The following is a 20,137-nucleotide window of genomic DNA, read 5'->3' as shown; positions in this document are numbered from 1 at the left end:
AATTTATTGTGACTCAATCCAACACACCGTCCCGCTGCTGAAAATATAACCAGCAAATCCGCCACTGAAAATAAGTTCCCCAAAAAATGCATCGTTTCCCCATTTAAAGCAATTATTAATCCATGTTAAGAAGCCCTGGAGTGATACATTTTATTAGATTTAAGTTATACGTATTCAAGTGCGTCTGTCTGTGAGGCGTCACCACAGTCTATTTGACAGATCCACCCCTCACTCCTCCACAGCTCTACCTGTCCTCAAATTTGGTCACCTCTGGCTCCAAGGCTTAAAGTTATGCATCCACTGCCATCAATTGACAAAACGCTAGCATGGCAATTACACTGGTTAGGTAACATAACCATGGCGTAACCTGAGATTCACAGAGTATAGGCGTCGCCGTAGCTGTCACTATTTCAGTGTGTTTTCTGTTAATGAAAGTTAACTGTAACAATTTAGTCAACAAAAAAAAGTCTTGTTTGGTGCTTCATTGTACTACAAGACCCTCTAAGGCAGTGGTTCCCAACTGGTCCAGCCACAGGGTCCAGATTTCTCCTTAGTCATTAGTTCGAGGTCCACAGACTTGAATTAATTCAGCTTCACACTTGCGCTTGGACATGTCGTCAAGCTAGTTTGCTGTCTGCATTAAGTAGCTGTATGTTATTTACTCACTCTACAATAGGAAACGGCACTTCAAAATTAAAGCTCTGTGCCATAAATTCACTGTACTGACCAAACTAGTGGCCAGTGTTAAGGTTAATCCACCCTCCCTTTCAAATACGGTTACTTCTGGCTCCAAAAATCCAAGATGGCAACAGTCAAAACTCCAAACAGGAGTCCACAAACCAATGGGTGACTTCACAGTGGCTATGCTTACTATTTTATACAGTCTATGACTGAAGCTGATGGGAATGTCTTTAGGAATAAAAAATCAGAGGATCACCAAAGTACTTACAATTCATCCTGAATGAAAACAAACCTGTAAACAGAATTTCATGGTGATCCATCCAGTAGTTGGGATATTTCAGTCTGGACCAAATTGGTGGACTAACTGACCAACACTGGCATCTTCAGAGCCACACCACTAATGTAATTGAAAATGGACCTTCAGCTCATTTAAACCTACCCCTGGCACAGCCCATGTAAACACCATTATGTTAATGTGATAATACACAAAGGGAGGAAACATTATCACAGTATGATATGTGGGCACTCCCGGTACTGAAGGCCAGGGCATAGAGTTAATGTGTTTGATAACACATGCCAGAGATGCTTTGTTGGTTCATTCTGACTGTTCCACTTTGCCATTTTAAAATGCTCTGTACTGATGGCAACAACTAACTTCCTGCACAGAGCCAAGACTTTCTTTGGCTATACATTGTTGTACATGCTCTATTGAAGCTATCAGAAAAGAGACAACACACTTTAATGACTATACACAGATAAAGATAACCACAAGGGTATGCTGCATGACAGCATTGTGGCAGAGAGTTGGCTAAAGTGCACTACATTGGAAGGAAGCTTTGAGGCAGCATCTATAGCCATTAATCAGACTTTGCTGTGCAGCATAGCAACAGCAATATTAATGTATGAGTCCTATATGTAAACAGCTTAATTGCAGTAATGCCCCACTCTGATTAATGACAATAATCAGATTATTATGATCATGAAAAACTTGCCAATGTGTTGGTGTAAATAACATGTATTATGTACAGAAACATAAGCCATCATATTATCCATGGCTGTCAGTTTGGCAGCGCTCATATTTCACCACAAACAGCTATTTCAGTCACACTAATACAAGGAGGCAGCTCGTTGTCTTTTAAGTAGAAACACACACACACTCGGACGCCAACATGCTCACCTCTGCCTGACAGGCTATTTCCTGCAGATAGACCTGTCCATATTCATAAAGTCCTTCCAGTGGACGTAATCTTTTGTGTGGTGACATCTAGTTAACCAGCTCGCCTGAGCCGCGCCTCATCCAGCACAACTTTAATCCGCACAGGCATTCTGTGAGTGCATGTGTGAGACGGAGGTACAGTATAGAGAGAAGCACAGCCATGTTAACACGTATCTAAAGAAACACACAGACTGCATGCCTGTGGATAAACACAGCTCTCTCATTACCAAAGATACCAACATGCATCTGAAAGAGACACTTTGAATAAATAAAAGCATGTATTTACGCCTCGCTTACCCAGACGCGCACATGCAGCCCTGAAGGAACGGTGAAAAGCTCAGGCAATGGCACAGCCTTAATGCTGTCAGGGATAATAAGACTGTGGAGGTGTGATATCAGAGGGAAACTGGCCCGTGGAAGAAAAAAAAAATCTGTTTAAAAAAACAAGTAGAGAGCAGAAAAGCTATGTAGGGATTTATTAATTTATCTCTTTGCCACAAAAGCCTGAGTCAATGTTTAATTGTTAATGGCCACATTAGTGAAGGAAAGTGTTCCTGTATAGACTTCTAAGCAGGGCTATATGCTGGTGTCAGTGGGTTGTATCACCCAACAAAACTTAAATTGCACACCTATAAAATCAGAAACAGGAGGACTGACCACGCACAAATACTCAAAAACCCACCTTAAAGCAAAAGGTGATGTGTCTCACAAGCCCACATGTTTATATTTCTGAAAGCAATTACTGTACTTTATCCTTACCTTATTTTATTGTTGATCAATACAAGCGTCAAAGAAACAGCGTGGAAACGGATTCAACCGACTACAAGGGTTAAAGGACAATCCCAGTTTACTACTGCACAGCTTAGGTCTTATTTTTAAAATTTTTCTGATGTACCATATTGCCAATGTTGGAGCCCATCACGTATCCATCAGGTATCCTCTGATGACGATAGAGGCACACACACAGTGGCATGCAGGCCTGCAAGTGTTTGTGCAGCCCTGGTCAAAATTTTGTTTACTGTAAGTATTGAGTAAGTAGATCTGATCTCCAAAATGCATGAAGTTAAAGATGACACGTTTCTTAAATATTTTCAGCAAGATTACTTTTTAATTTCAATCTTCAAATCAAATCAAATCAACTTTTTATGACACATTTCTTAAATATTTTCAGCAAGATTACTTTTTAATTTCAATCTTTTACAGTTTCAAACCAACAAAAAATGGAAAAGGGCCTGAAGCAAAGGTTTGGCCACCCTGCACGTTCAGTTCTTAGTAGCGCCTCCTTTGGCAAGTATCACGGCTTCTTAACACTTTTTGTATCCAGCTAAGAGTCTTTCAATTCTTGTTTCAGGGATTTTCACCCTTTCTTCCTGCAGAAGGCTTCTAACTCTGTGAGATTCTTGGGCTGTCTTACATACACCGCTCTTTTGAGGTTTATGCACAAATTTTTAATGATATTTAGATTGCGGGACTGTGAGGGCGAGGCCATTGTGGATTTTGAGGTATGTTTAGGATCATTGTCCTGTTGTAGAAGCTACCTGTGAAATGTTCCCAGTGCCACTGGCTGCAATACAAGCCCAAAGCATGATCCATCCACCCCTTGTGTTTAACAGCTGGACAAGTGTTCTTGTCATGAAATTCTGCACCCTTTTTTCTCCAAACACACCTTTGCTCATTGCATCCAAAAAAAATTGATTTTAACTTCATCAGTCCACAGGACTTGTTTCCAGAAAGCATCAGACTTGTTCAGATCATAGACATACAGTATATACATAGACGCCGCATCGAGCGCTGAGCCGTACGTCCACGTTGCGGCCATATTGGATGTGGCAAGGCTGCGCTGTAAACTAATACAAGTGAATGGACTTAATTTCATAAAGCGCCTTTCTTCAAAGAAATTTACGTTAATGCTTCTCGTCTATTCATTCACACACGCACTAATATACTTGGGAAACAGTTAGGCACCAAAAACAATGTATTTGATCTTCTCAGATGGCTAAGATAAGAACTTTATTGATCCCACACAGGAGCAATGCACCTTACATCAGCTATAGAGAACAAGGTAGTGCCTAAAAACAATACACAGTAGCCTATACATATATATATATATTTATATATATATATATATATATATATATAGCCAGGAAGTTTCCACTCTGAGAGAAGCGTTGGAAATACAGGCAAGCGTGATCGAAGACCAGACTGCGGCTCTGGATCGCCGGATGACGGACTTGGAGAGGTGCCATTGCCATGGATCGCCCGGCTGGGCCCGTGGGGCTGGTGCTGCTGCATCGGGATCGCAGGAGAGGGAAGTGCCGGGGTCGGCGGAGCCTGCTCGGCAGTCACTGGGGGTGACGACGTGCCCCCAACTCCTCTCCCCAGCATGGAGTACCATTCTGAAGGAAGGGAAGCGCAAGCCTCAGAAGCCCCAAAAAGTGTAATTGTGTAGGATATCTGAGTCACCAAACAGCTTAATTTCAGCGCTTGCAAATCCTGCCATGAGTACGGTTAGGTTCACCTCAAGGCTTTGGAACCATTGGCGTTTTAGTTTATATGCAAATATTTGCTATTTTTGTATCTGTCTGTCCTTTTACTGTGCCTTGTATTTTTATTGTAGGCCTACTGTACTATACACACACACACACACACACACATATATATGTATATACATACATACATACATAAATACGTATGTAGCCTATATGTATACTGTGCATTGTTTTTCGGCACTACCTTGTTCTCTATAGCTGATGTAAGGTGAATTACTCCTGTGTGGGATCAATAAAGTTCTTATCTTAGCCATCTGAGAAGATCAAATACATTGTTTTTGGTGCCTAACTGTTTCCCAAGTATATTAGTGTGTGTGTGAATGAATAGACGAGAAGCATTACATAAATTTCTTTGAAGAAAGGCGCTTTATGAAATTAAGTCCATTCACTTGTATTAGTTTACAGCGCAGCCTTGCCACATCCAATATGGTGGCGGCGTTGACGTATCGCAGCAGTGGGCAAACCCACTTGATGTGGCGTCTACGTATATATGTCTATGGTTCAGATGTCCCTTTGCAAACTTCTGACACTGAATTTTGTGTTGGGTACACAGAAAAAATTTTCTTCTGATGACTCTTCCATGAAAGTCATATTTGTGCAGGTGTCCCTGCACAGTAGAACAGTGCATCACAGAGTCTGCTAAATCTCAACGAGCAGCTCTCTCAGAAAGTTTTCTTGTTCCTCCAGACCTCAACTTGACCTCCACAGTTCCTGTTAACTGCCATTTCTTAATTACATTACAAACTGAGGAAACAGCTACCTAGAAACACTTTGGTATCTTCTTATAGTCTTCTCCTGCTTTGTGGGCATCCATTAAGTGCTAGGCAGCTGTTTAGTGGAGCTAATGGCTGCTGATGGGACAAGGTTTCAGGAGGCTGAGTATTTAAAAAGTTCTGAAATTTGCACCACCTGGCCTTTCCTAACGATCACTGTGAACAAGCCATACTCCTAACAAGGTAATTATGGTCTGGGACCCTGTAAAAGTTTGTCCGAGAACTCAAATATCTTGGGGTGCCCAAACATTTGCACAGTGCTCCTTGTTTTTTTTACTCTAAAGTTGTAAAAATGTAAAAATAACACACTGATCTTGCTTAAAATGTTGAAAAGCATGTCTCATGTTGAACTTCATGCCTTTTGGAAATCAGTTCATCTTCTACTTACTCAACTATTCACAGTACAAGAAATGTTTACCAGGGGTGCCCAAACTTTTGCATGCCACTGTATCTGTACATGGACTGTTTAGCTGCCTGTCAAACGTAATTGCTCAACACTACTCGGACTACAAACAGAAACCACAACACTTCCAAATATGTCACCAATAGATTCTGCATACATATGCAGATATCAGTAGAGATTATGGTATTACTCAACCTGGAAAGCACAGCAGCATCTCTACAATAAAGTCAGAGAGGGAAAGAAACACCATCTGTTAGGTGATCAGAAAGATTGGGAACAAACCAACTGTTAAACACGTTTAGCTACTTTTATTGGGGGATAAAAGTGAAACTGAGTGTCTGTGTAATGTGGGTAAAATCCCTAATTGCACAGGGGAGACAACAGTAGTAAGTATGGCAGAACAAAGTTAAACCAATAAGCTGTAATGGGGGTTTGGGGGGAATTTTTCATTTCTGCTTCATTTTCTTTTCCAAATATGTTAGACTCTCTGTTTGTTCACAACCTATTTAATATCTGACTGCTCATGTCTGGCCCAGACTTCATTTTTGCATTGTCACAGCACTCAGAGATCTCAGTTGGCAGCATATAACTTGATGAGTATACAAATCTGTCTTAACTAATTGTAGTAAACTGGAGTTATCCATGAACACTGGTTTGAGGGGTTTCTTCTGGATTAATCAGGGAGAAACATATTTTGTGTTTTCTGTGCCTCCGCCTCCATTATTCTGTATGTGTTGGGTGTTGATGATGGATAAATTAAAAGGAAACTCTGTTTTTACGTCTAATTTAGAAAGCCTTTAGTGTCTCCAGAGGGAGTTAAGTCTGATAAATTTCCACAAGTGATGTCACTTGACTCAGCATCATTTGGGACTGAATACACCAATACACCAAACGACTTTTGTAAGGGATTTCACTGTTGCAGACAAATTCCAAATGTTGGAATAAAATAATGAGAGTTCTACCTCAACTGGCATGTGCTACTGTGATCTCGATCAATTGGTGTACGGTGGTCATAAAACTCAGTCCAAGCTGTCAGACGGTTTCTCATCTTTGACATTCCAACAAAATGACACATTTTTAGTCTTGGGCTTGTGCAAATACTGATGTTTGATGATGTGAGCATTGTCAACAATCAATACGTGCACTCTCTCCAGCACCAAGAATTAGCAAACCAGGTAGACAGTAAACACAGATGGGAATCAGAGAGGCGCAAGAACATGAACAAGTTTTGGTTCTCTTGGACTGTGAAAAGAGGGGAAACTGGTGGAGTTGTGGATTGCGTCAGTGTTTAATTTGGTGTGTATCTTATCCACCAACCAGCACTTATTTTGGTTAGAAATCTTCATTTTTTTTTAACAGTTTAGCCCCCCATTGCCAAAAACCCAACAGCTAAAATTCAAGTTTTTATACAAATACAATGTATCATTTTGGATTATATAACAAGAATACTATGCACACATGATGCCTTTTGTATTGTGTTTCTAGAGGTATGTGTTTTTGCGGACACGTTAGGTATTGTTAATATCTAATATTTCTTAAAGGAAGTTTGGCCTGTCTTCCACCAGGAGCAGGATGGGAAATAATCTCAAAAGTAATCTAGTTGTAGTCTTGCAAATAGTGACTCTGCAGGATCCCCAATCTCTGCACAATCTTATAGTGGGTGACTTAAACCTCACATTGTCATTATATGTAGAGGGTGCCTTAAGCCTTTTAAAATTCTTTTCAAATTCTTTTCAATGTCTTCTAGTGTATGGCAGGCAAGAGGTGAGCTTACCAGACCTCTGTAGCCTGCTGCTCATCTTTGCTCCAGGCTAGCGACTTGAGCTTACATCAGCCTCTACGAGCATAACACAACTGAATTTCTGACTGAACTGTTGGGGGTCGAGTTGCATTATGGGTAATATAGGTAGCAGGTTTTGACAATGAATGAATTTCATGAATGCATGAAATAAAAAAGAGTCTCAGCAGTAATATGATTACCAGCAGCAACATTCACATCATGACCTGTGGATCAGTTATTCTGTTCAGAGCATTAGACTATAGGTTATAAAACTTGCAAAGCCAATAATCATTTGCCACTAACTTAGTTCCCACATACTCTCTCATACACTCTGAAGCTAAAGCTGCACATGTAAGAACCCTTGTTTTTCCACATGAATGCGAACGGCTGATTCCGCTGGAGCTTTGGCTGACATGAGAAAAAACTCCAGGCCACCTTGTGACATTCCAGCTTTGCGGACGCTGTGTTCAATGTGCCGACTCAACTCCTGGCAGGGTGCCTCTCAAACAGTGATGGAGGCTGACCTTTCTCTTCCTCTCTTCAAACAGCATGGCCTTTAAGATGCTTCTGACTCCGCATAATTCATTGATGGTGCCCTTCACATGAGTCTCTGAGGCTGTGCATCCAAACTCTGACCCGTCTGACAGCCCAGCAGCAGACACGCAGGGCCCCAGAGCCGCAGAACAGGCAAGATGGATGGAAATGTCAACATCAGGCTCACTCTGACAGGTAGAGCTAGTCCTGTGATCACACATTGCCTCGCCAAGCCGCGCACTTCCACATTTCCATATTCATCTGCCTCTTCTACTTCTAGCTGACAGCTGAATACACACTAACCAAAACACAGAATGTGATCTGGATGAGAAATAGCAACGGTTCACTTTTGCCCATCAGTATTTCCTAGGTAATGGAATATATTTATGGAGTTGAGTTGTAAACAAAGGTACATTTGAATACAAATACCAGGGAAAATAGCTGAAATATCAAAGAAAGTTAATGTTATGTTTATGGAAGTTAAGGTGAAGTTAGGTTTACAGAAACTTCTGATATCCAACCACTTTATTTGGAGGTTAAACTTAAAGTGAAATGACGACATTTATTCCTCACTGCACAGCAAAAGCACAATCTCAATATTTATTAATGAGGTAAAGACAAAAAGATCTAATTAAACACTCTCCAACAGAAGATGCATTTAAATAAACACTAAACAATAAATGTGGAGTGTTGTTAAAGCAGAAATGTTGGTAAACCAGTCTGTGTTGATTCTTACAGAATCTGTAACATTTTTGGCAAGCATAGCTTCATGCCCCACTTGCACTTGGGTCATTAAAATAGACCCTTAAATCTTGTGTCATAGTGTTTTTGAAAAGAGATGGGTGAAAAACCCAAGGCTGTTTATGAGAGTTGGGTTGATTTCCAGTTTTAATGGTCCAGTGCTGTGTACAAGATCAAACTGCTTAGATTTTATGCAAACAGTCTGAACTGGCATTTGTCTTTATTATACATTTTGGCAAACTTAAAAGTAGTCTTAATCAGCAACCTGTACTGACGGTGCCACAACGCTAAGAAAATCATACTTGCAATGCATTAGCAATAAGCAATATTATAACGTCATTACAATAATATGTTTTTAAATGGACTAACAGAGCCACTAGAGCAGGGTTAGGCAACCTGCGGCTCAGGAGCCACATGTGGCTCTATGGCCCTTCTCCAGTGGCTCCCTGTGGATTTGACAAATTTTTTTTATAGAAATGACTAACAATTATTTTTTAACATTTTAATTTTCATTTATCATTGTTGTGGCCCTAAAATGATTCTTAGACAATTGTGTGAATGTGTAGCCTGTATGCTAAATTTAAAAAAGCGATGGCTAAGCTTGAGGCTCCTTAATGAGGCTAGCTATTGATTCCAAATCAAAAAAAAGAAAAAATCTCAGAGGAAAGTAGAGAATTTTAAAGTGAGACAGATTTGTTTGCTTTCACCACTAACGCTGCAAAGTTTAGGTATCAAATAATCATAAATAGCCAACTGTAGTGTAGCTACTTTGTTGTAAAACATACTGATAAAGGCTCATTTAGACCTGTGTTAAGGCACAAATATGTATTGCAGCTCCAGAAAGAATTTTTAGGAGGGGGGGGGGGGGCAAAAATAGCTCTTTTGATAGTCAAGGTTGCAGATCCCTGCAATAGGATCTAATTGGCCCAATTTACTGCGAAGCGAAGCAGGGCAACATGAAGGAGATCAAATTTCATTAGAGTTTAGAGTGGCAGAGCTGTGCAAGCTGTAATTTGTTTACTGTGTGTTTTGGGGTGACGAGAGGAGACATGGCAGAGGTCTCCAGAAAAATTCAACTGTACCAGTATGGCAACATTTTTTATTTAAAGCTGACAAAAGAGATGTCCTAAAATAACTGCGAGCAACGTGGTGGGCCACTTTGAGCTCAGCTTCTGTCAGATGCCTTATTTGTATTTATATTTGTCGCTTGCTTTGAAAGGGCAACAATGGACAAGGAACAGCTGAGTCATGAAGTTGAAATGAGGAATTATCCATATGAAACCTTCTCATTTCACTGCAAAACCAAAATAAGGTGGCAGCTGGCTGGAGATTGCGAGAGAGCTTAAAGTTTCTGGTAAATGACCATTGCTAACGTTACTTGCTGTTGGCTATATTGTATTTTATTTCCAGTAAATATCACAATAAAAGTGTTTTCTGTTTAAGAAGTACCTTACAAACATAGGAAGACAGCAAGTAGGCTACTCAACCATGCGGTTAAGACTTCAGTCTGACCTCGAGCACACAGCTGATAGCTTTGTGGTTTGTTTACATAATGTGGTGCATTGAACAAGTATTGTGTTGTTCTTTTTGGTTGCATGTTGTTGTGGCTGTTGTGTCGTTGCTGCAGCAACAAATCAATTTCCTGGAAAGGATCAATAAAATTGATTTGATTTGATTTGATTTGATTTAACAGAATTGTACATTTAAGGGATTGAGTGTGGACAGAGACCTCTGATGTTATGTGATGTGACACGACAGTCGGAAGCTCATTTATTTCAAGGATAAGCCCAGTTCAGACCAAGGATGGCAATGAGATGAGTTGAAACAGGCAACGCACTGTTATGCAACGTTCTAAAAACATGCCAGTTCACACCAACGGAACTAGATGAGACAGTGTGTCATCTCTATACAACAACTTTCTGTAACTTACGCTCTGATTTCCAGCTTTTCAGGCTTATGTTGTGGCTGAATATAATTCGTAGCTTCTTAAAATATGAATGAGGAATGAGTGATAGTGAGATACTGGCTACAGTTGCATTTGTCGTAGTGATGAAATGGCAGAAAACATAAACAAAACCAGCATCAGATGGACTGTATTCATAAAATATGCCACATTAATATGAATAACCAGCGCCAATTAATCAGTCAATGAGAATGTGTGTGTGTGAGGGAGGCATAAGCACATACAGCAAGCAGCAGCATCGAACCACTGTCCGACACCGGCACACTGTGAGGACATTAACAGAGGGCTCCGTCCACGCCGCAGTAAGCGAACACACCATCTGTGGTCATTTACACTTGACCAGCGGACTTCACCACAAGCAGATTGGCTGGCTGTAGAAACAGGTGACAAGCTTAACATTCTAAAACCAGCTGCGAGTCAAGCTTGCAAATTTTCTCTGCAACGTTCTAAAACAGTTTTATCTCATCGTGAATCATTGAATTACCTAGTAAAAAAGTCCCACCTAAAAAAATCAGCATCAGTTTAAGTGTACGCTATATTGAGAATATTTCCACAGCTTTACCTTGCCGTCACACAGCAATTCCTGAGAGGGAACTGAGTCCATTATATGGCTCTGTGTAAAGCCAGACTCAATTGAAAAAAAAAAGAAACATCATTCAACATTGCTGAGCACGGGAGCTGCTGGTCTACTGCTGCCTCCATCAGTTAGTATGTTTGTGTTATTGTGTCACCTTGAGATTTAAAAGGGTTAGTTCAGATTCACCGAAGTCAATCATCTCTTTAAAGACTCTACTTGTAGAATTAATTAGTCCCTGTGCTTCTGAATAGAATTACAATTTCACCAAATTACTTCTTATCAGGTATTCTCTGTCAGGTATTCAGGCTCTTTGTTTAGCCTGACTGTCATTTATGTCTTTTTTGCATACATTCAATTTTCCAATGGACCTCCATGATGGCGCCAGAGAGTTAGAAAAAAAAGATTTCTGACCAAACTGGCAAGCCTCTGTGGGGAGGCAGCGTGCAGCTGAGCCTCATCGTCAGTCTGGCCAGCGGCCATCCCACTGTCGGACCTCCCTCCTCTCTCGTCCAATCATGGAGTGTCTTTGTGTCTGAGAGGGGAGCCGGGATCACTGAGGACTGAAGCCTCTTACAGATGTGCACAAGAAGCCCCACTTTTCCCCTCTGGCGTAAAAGACAATCAATAAGAAGCATTTTTCTTCATCTGCCTCTCCTCCTGCTAGGTTTCCCTGCTTTGTGAGAGATCCCCTGCCTGCAGGGCTTCCTCCACCTCCACTCATCCCTTCATCCAAAATCCATCCAATCTCAGATGCATATCTTTACCCTGCAGCCCACAGGCCAAACAGCAGTGAACATGCTTTGTCTCCATACTTGACTTCTTCCCTGGTCGAACCCTTTCATACTCTCGTCTCTGTAATTTTCTACATTAATTATTCAGGCCCTTCCAGCCTATGAATATAAATCCATTATGTCTGCCCTGCTACACTCCGCTTCAATTAAGAGATTGGGGATGAAATTATATGGGGAGATGGCAGATCAGGCGATTCGAGGATTCATGATACCTCACTTCCCTTTAAAGGTACAGTTCATCCCAAAGTAAAACACATATGTTTCCTCTTACCTGTAATCTATTTATCAAAGATTGTTTTGGTGTGAATTGCTGAGTGTCTGCCCCCCAGCTCATGGTGCTCAAAGTGCCAAAAAAATACATTTGAAAACTCAACAGCAATGTCCCGTTCCAGAAATCATGACCTGGTTACTCAAGATAATCCACAGACCTTGTTGTGAGCAGTTTCATGTAGGAACTATTTTCTGTCTACCAAACTACACCCACCAACTGTATCACCGTGCAGAAGAAAGAGTGCATCTACTCATGGATAAGAAGCTTTTGCTTGTGGAACTTTAACGGCATTCTCCTCGACTGAGCTGTAATGTTAGCTATCTCAGTGGCACTAGGTGAGCTAGCAGTAGATGCACACTTCCTTCTGTGAGGTGGTACAGTTGGTGAGTGTGGTTGGGAAGAAGGTAATGGTGGTTCAATTACATTGTAGAGAAGGCAGACATCTCTATGGCCAATATCTCCAACACTAAGCAACTCACAACAACACAATGTAGACTGATAAATAGCACTACAGGTAAGAGGGAAAATAGGTAATAGGGATGCATGATATATGTTCTTTGTTTTTGTTGTGTTAGCAATAGTGATGTCAGTTGGATTTAGTTAGGTCAGAGATGTGGAATGTTAAATCAGCCATATTTTCTCACTATGTCTGAGCGTTTCTTACCCTCAGGTGCACATAAACTACAGTTTATACACTTCTTTTAAAAACACAAATATGTGAAATTATCGGTTATTGTATCGGATATTGGCCACGAGAAGCAGGTTATTATCAGTTATTGTATCGGTTGAAAACATCCATACTGGTGCATCCGTGATGTGTATCTTTTAATTTGGAGTGAACTGTCCCTTTTACATATATATATACACATATATATATATATATATATATATATATATATATATATATATATTACACTACACATATCAGCCTGTAATCCAATGCAGATATACATACAGTACATATGTAATCACTCAATAGCCACTATACTATTATTCAGCTGTCAGGTAAGCCACATTACTGTGAATCTTTGGTCCATGTTGGCTCAGTACCATCATTATTTGCATTTATGCTACAAACCCTGTGTTTCATCTCAATTAAAAGCACTCTGTTGATGTGACTGAAACATTCCCGGGAGCATCTTGAGATGATAGGTGCTTTGTGACACACTGTGATATCCTGCTGGAGGTTTTCCAATTTCAAACAGACTGGCCACAGATGGATACACCTGGTCAGCATCAGTGCTGGTGCATACTGTGGCAGAAAACTGAGACTAGACTGATATTAACAGGTCGACTGTGTGTGTAGAAAACACACATCATTAGACTATCAGCCTGTAGCTTTACTACAAGGCACAGAGAAAGTAATGATTCATGGTGTTTATCCCACATTCTGACCCTGCCATCAGCATGTTGCAACACAAACTAAGATTCATGCTCCAGGTGATATTTGCCTGTCTCACTGAAATATGTTTCATTTCTCACATAATACACAGAGATAAATGAGCCTGATCTACCTGTATGGTGTTTTAAATGCAAGCATTTTGCAGCTTATGAGCGCCACTTGAAAAAGACAAGTAGAAAGCATCAGACTTTTTCATTGCTGCTGTGTCATTGTACGAGATAACAACATGGCAGAATACAAAGTTCTACAAACCCAGACTTGCGTCAGACTTACCTCACTGCAAACCTAATCTGTTTCTCCATCTTTGCTTCTGCTTGCCCCTCTGACACTCAGCTCTGGTGATGGATGCTACTCCTGAACCAGATCATAAGCTGCCACCTCCTCCTCTACTGCTGTCCACTGTGATCAACACGTCAGCTGACAGAGCTGTCAGCAGCAAAGCACGAGATACGCTCTGCATGTGAGTCTTACAGGTAAAACATGAGGCTTCACGTGTCAGCAAATCTAGGAGTTTAAGAGTTGCACTGTAGGTGCATAATCGAGCGGAAAAGGATACATTTAAAAATAATGCTCTTTCATGTTACAGTAAGTGATTAGGCTTCATTCACTAATATGTGCGTAGAAATGGCCTTACTTTGCAAACTAAATAAGTGTGCATGTAAAATTACCATCACAGTAATGACGCATGTGCACTGGCCAATTTTGTACTTACCGGCATGCGTATGTCAGTGAATCAGAATCATTCTAAGCCCCCTTTACACTGCCACTTCAAGGCGGGAATTTCACGCTGTAATTCTGCCTCGCCGTTCTGTATAAAAGGTACAGTCGCAGAATGGGCAGACAGAGTTGTCTTGCTTTTAAGCGGGCATCGGAGGTAGTAACAGTGCCGCAACAACGTCTGTATAAAAGGGACAGGATCATGGGTGACACGGGTGTGATGTTTTGCTGATTTCATAAAGTGCTGCCAACGGGTTTGTTGTATGTTACAGTAGAGGCTGATGCTGTTGCGTTACATGTCACGTCAGTCACGCCTCTTTTGCTTCAGCAAGCCGACATACTGTCTACAATCGCATGCTTGCTATTTGCAATCAGCATACTGTCGCATCCCCATTTCTCTATAAAAGGAAATACATTTGTCTAGAAGTGTATCTCGGAGAAAGTGGGGAAGCTGTTTCTATGCGCATATGAATGTCTTGGCAGTGGGAAACAGCTAATAAGCCACTCGTCATTCCAATCCAGCATCTTATGTCAGTCTCTGATGTGCTCTTTCCTGAAAGCACAGGCTGCCATAACTTCCAGCAAGATATGTCATCTTAACTTCTGCTTGGGAGGTAAATCAGAATCTTTTATATAATCTTCATAAATGTTCAATTTCATGGAACTAGAAATTAGTGGGAGTAGCCAGGTATTATAAACCAAGTCGATAAAACCAATGAAAACCAAAACTGTTACATTTCAATATAGACAGTCTCATAAACTCCACTGTGAGCAAGGACTGGGACACTTTTTTTGCCACAGTTGAATATTTTAATTATAACAATAATTAATGAGGATGAAAGGGCGTCAGCTTCATAGTTATTTTATGCATTAGTTAATTAATGGTTTTACATGATGTTGTCTATTAAAGCCTTTTTTAATGAATATGGGTCTTATATGTTATGCATTTAGTTAAAGGGTGTGTGTTTACATTTTCAAAGACAGCTGGACCTTCGTCATTTGTGCATACACATGGTCTAAGGAAGGTCTAATGGTGTTTGCAAAGTACGGACAAATTCAAGAAAATATTGATGAGTCCTGGCTTTAAAATGTTTGTATGCATGGCTTAAGCACAGATTTGTCCATATGCACTGTTTTTGAATACTGACCAAAATATGTCCATATGTCTAAACTGTCGAGTGTTGGAAGTTGGCATTTAATTATTTGTCAGGTCTTGTTTATAAGAGTTTACAAGTTAGAACTTTGCAGTCACTTCTTATAGCATGTTTTTCCTCCCCAGCAAGTAATGGACAAATTGTGTCGATATTATGTTGATTAGTGCAGGCTGGGTTTAATATCCAACCACTGATGCCTGATCTATTGATGTCAAGAGCAGGCTCAAAATTTAGAAGTCCTTTCACAGTCCTTCATGATTTATATGTCTATGGCACAGTTTTCTATGTGTCAGCCATATTCCTGCTGTTGTTGGACTGAAAGGAAAGGAGATCCAGCAGTACTGGTGCAGGCCGCAGGGTACGAGCTTTTCTACAATAGCTGCCTTCATAACACACTCATACAGCGCACGAACTTAGACACTGCAGCATCAGTGACTCACCAGGAATATCCTCTCCAGCTGGTCCTGGATGTCCTTCATCCCAGGAAAGGCAGCCACTCCTTGGATCATCTCAATGAAAATGCAGCCCACTCCCCTTTAAAAGAGAACAACACATGATAAGGCCTCCCATTCAATACTGGCTCGGTTTCAAACAGTGGATTGTTTTAATTTATTCTGATATCACTGACAGCTTTGCTGCCAAAAATAACAGCACCATCATTACAATCAGTGAAAAACACAACTGAGGTTTAACAATGACTGGTAGGGTCTTTGTATACATCTGCAATGCTCACTGTTTACAGTAATCACCTCAACAAGCCTCAGAGTGAAAGTCATTATGAGAAGATATTGATATGTTTTCTTCCTACAGGTTGTTAGACTGTAAGTGTAGGTTGAAATCAGTAAATCGGTAAATCAATGCAACCTGTGAGGAGCTGTTACACTGAGAAGTATCAAGTCCAATGAGTGTGTGTGTGTGTGTGTGTGTGTGTGTGTGTGTGTGTGCGTGCGTGCGTGCGTGCGTGCGTGTGTAAACTGTTGTCAGTGCTCATTTGCCAAAGGGCTATTGTTTCTTGACAGATTCACTTTCTGCCTCAGTGCTCGCTCCCTCTGAGCCCAAACACCAGCAATGCAAAGACAGGGAGAGAGAAAGAGACAGAAAGAGAGAATAATTAAACTATAAATTCATCCCTCAAAATGTCCACATTCTTTCCATTTCAGTGGTCATGAAGCCTGTTGTGAATGTAATCCTGTATCATGAAGATGCATCCATCTTCATGGCACAGCTCTGATCTCGGCATCCAGTATATCTACTGGAGCATATAGACATTACCTGAAGGGTGTGAGTATGAGGTCAGCATCCAAATAATCCCATTTTCATCTATAGGGTTGTACCTGTCAATCACTTTGCTGTCGGGCCAGTCATATGATATACCTCTAATACTGGATGAATTCCTCTAACAGTGAGAGAAGGTATACAAGACCAGACTTAACAAGAAAGGTCCATCCATCCATCCATCCATCCATCCATTTTCATCTGCTTATCCAAAGCCGGGTCACTGGGGCAGCAGGCCAAGCAAAGCACCCCAGACCTCTCTTTCCCCAGCGATGCTTTCAGGCTCCTCCAGATGGGCCCCAGGGTGCTCCAGGCCAGGCGAGATATGTAATCCCTCCAGCATGTTCTGGGTCTACCCTGGGGCTTCCTACCGGTGGGACGTTCCCAGAACACCGCCAACAGGAGGCACCGAGGATGCATCCTAATCAGATGCTCGAAACACCTCAACTGGCCCCTTTCGACACGAAGGAGCAGCGGCTCTACTCCATGGCCTCAGACGTGGATGTGCTGTTAGCTAGCATGTTAATAAATACAGCAAAATGTGATTTATTGGTATAATTTTCCATTTTCTTATCTTCCATGCCTGCCTCCCAGACTCACTGCCAGCAAGGCAGCATCTCTCATGTGGGGCAGGTTGTATTTTTCATGGCCAATATCATATGATATCAGCTGGTTTAACGTGGCAACAATCTCTGTCTACTCCAAATACTACATACTCCTTTGCTATTGGTTGTGGCAGAGACTGTGCATGTCAAAGTGCATCAAAGTTGAAATCAATGCAATGCAAAGATGCAAATTTGCTTTGCCTCCATATGCAAAGGTTTTATTCACCCCTTTGTTTGTATGAAATGGAAGTGAACAGGAGGTTTTGCCCCTGTGTGACTGTACCCTAAGTCTCTGAGTATTCAGGCCTTTGGCCTTTGGGGGGCAACACTGGGATACGGCCTCCCTGTAATCCCAGATCCAGCCACTCCCTCCAGTCCTACAGTACCCCTTTCTCACCTTTTCCATCACCTGACCTTCCCTGCCAACACACTCACCTGCTTTCCTTTTTCCTAATTGTTGATTTTTGGCATGCCCCTTGCCTGGATAAGTTAGCCTATTCTAATTGATTATGTGGTTTTGACCCTTGCCTGTTTTTGGACCTCAGTAAAGGAGAACTTTGATCTCACTCAGACTGTCTTTGTGTCATGCTTTCGGGTTCAAGCATCAGAGCCACTGGAGGTTGTAACTGTAACATCTCAGTGATTCAGTGAGTCAGTGGGGCCAGCTGCGCTCCTTAAGTTTTAGCACATAGTAAATTAGCCTCAGTAAATACAGGCCTGTTTGCTTACAGACAGTTAATGAAGCCTCCTGACGGCAGCAGACCTGGCTGAGAGCAGATCTGTAATGCAACAGGAAAGCCTCTGCTTTATTGTTTAAATCTGGTATTCACTCACAGATAGTCTTAAATGATCTTGTACATATGTGGGATTTAGTGCAATACAGTAAAAAGATACTTATGTTCATACAATATCTTTAGTTTATTAAGTGTCATACTGAGACGATGCTAGTAAAGAACCAGAAGGGTCGCTCACTGCACTGAGGGCTACAGTGTGACTATGCTTCTAATAATCTGGGATGCATTTGTCCACATTTTAGTAGTGTAAATGCTTATGCTCCCAATGCTTTCTCAACAAGCAACAGGAACAGGAAAATACGTCATTTTGGTGACAGCGCCCTAGCGCTCTATAACTTGCCCATTTTATGACAAGTTGGACGGAGTGTTGTGTGACAGTCCATCGTTTCCCCCTATCGAAGGAGACATGTTGAATTCTGCTTACAGCAAGATCTCCAGCCTACACAACTGCTAGCGTGGTTAGGGAGCAGCTAGAGAGTGCGGACATAAAAACTGTTTGTGGGGCCCTTTGACCTTCTAGCATAAGTGATGTAGGCAGTAAGCTGGAGACTTATGATAGGTACAGTTGTGGATGGCAATGTGTGTTGGCTGTCCACTTGTGTTCGAATCATTGAAATGCATGTTAATACCAGATGTAAACAGGTTCAGAGAGTACATAAATAACACAACTCTGATGTCATGTTGTGTACCAGTGACAGAGAGATAAACCTCTCACTCACACCAAGCAACATAACAGTTCAAGTTGAGGTTACAGAATCAGTTTGAGAATATGATTTACTGTCTTTTTTCTTCACTTTGATACAGATGCCACATGGAGGTTGATTTGCAACACTGGCAGTATTCTATATTTTGTGTTAACAAAACCAAATCCACCAATGAACCAATCTCACTGACGGTGAAGTTATATTTGTGTCTCATTTCTGACAGGTGCAATGGGACACTGTGAGCACAGAAAAATTGGAACAAAGAATAAATAATTTTGAGCAAAGGAAAATCACTCCGGTGCTCAATGAATAATTTCCCTGGTTTCTTTTTTTCATCTCTCACTCTGTTTTACTCATTTGCCCTCTTTGAAATACCCCACTTGGTGTCCTTGGTGTCAAACCCTTGGACACTTGCTCACAGTGACCTGTCTGGCTCTCTTAACATCTCTTCTCTGTGCACTTTCACACACTCATCCTGACAGTGTTACAGTGGGCCACAGTTACCATTTAGAGAATTGAGGTAGGTTATTTCTGACAGTTAGTCAGATGATGTATCAGTGGGTACGCAGAGAAGCCCTTGGAGTAGCAGTCAGAGACATGATAGTTTCTCTCCAAAATATATTTATGCGCTTCTTTATTTATTTTTTTTAACTGAGCTTGGAGTGTCAAATTGTGCACTTAGATATGAGGTGTAAATATAATTTCTTGGTGTATATATCAAAGCCTGATATATCCTATTCATCTGTGCTGTAGAGCTCCACAGTGGAGTCTTGCACTGTTTTTGTTTCTTTCTGTTTGAGTAAGGGTAAGGTTTGTTAAAAATTATAGTGACCAGCTGTTTAAGGAAATAAATGAATAGTCTTTTTAGAATTAAGTTATATATATGTATAGAAGAAAATCAAATTTTAATCAGTTCATCCTTGAGTTTAAGTGCCAAATTTGAAGACATTTCCCTTAAAGCCTTATTGAAATATTGCACTTACAAGAATGGGATGGATGCAAGGTCACAGTGACCTTGACTTTTACAGACCAAAATCTGATTAGTACATCCTTGGGCCCAGGTGAGTATTTAAGATTAATTTGAAGAGATTCTCTCAAGTTGTTACTGAGATATCGCAAAATTGGGATGGAAGGAAGGAAAGACAGACAGACAGACAGACAGACAGACAGACAACCTGAAAACATAATTCCTCTGGTCATGGCTATC

At 41.0% G+C, this 20,137-nt stretch overlaps 1 protein-coding gene across 2 annotated transcripts in view; it reads right to left on the bottom strand.

Moving 5' to 3' along the window:
- The window catches only part of cdk14 (cyclin-dependent kinase 14), a 270,852-nt gene that overhangs the window by 96,427 nt on the left and 154,288 nt on the right, over positions 1 to 20,137 (bottom strand). For both annotated transcript variants that reach the window (XM_050047719.1, XM_050047720.1), the window contains one exon: positions 15,993 to 16,086. In XM_050047719.1, coding sequence (XP_049903676.1) covers positions 15,993 to 16,086 — 94 coding nt within the window. The remainder of the gene's footprint in view (positions 1 to 15,992; positions 16,087 to 20,137) is intronic.

Source organism: Epinephelus moara, chromosome 6 (genome assembly GCF_006386435.1).
Source record: "Epinephelus moara isolate mb chromosome 6, YSFRI_EMoa_1.0, whole genome shotgun sequence".
Lineage (NCBI taxonomy): Eukaryota > Metazoa > Chordata > Actinopteri > Perciformes > Serranidae > Epinephelus > Epinephelus moara.
The sequence above is the reverse complement of the archived record's forward strand: the minus strand, read 5'-3'. Positions and strand labels throughout refer to the sequence as shown.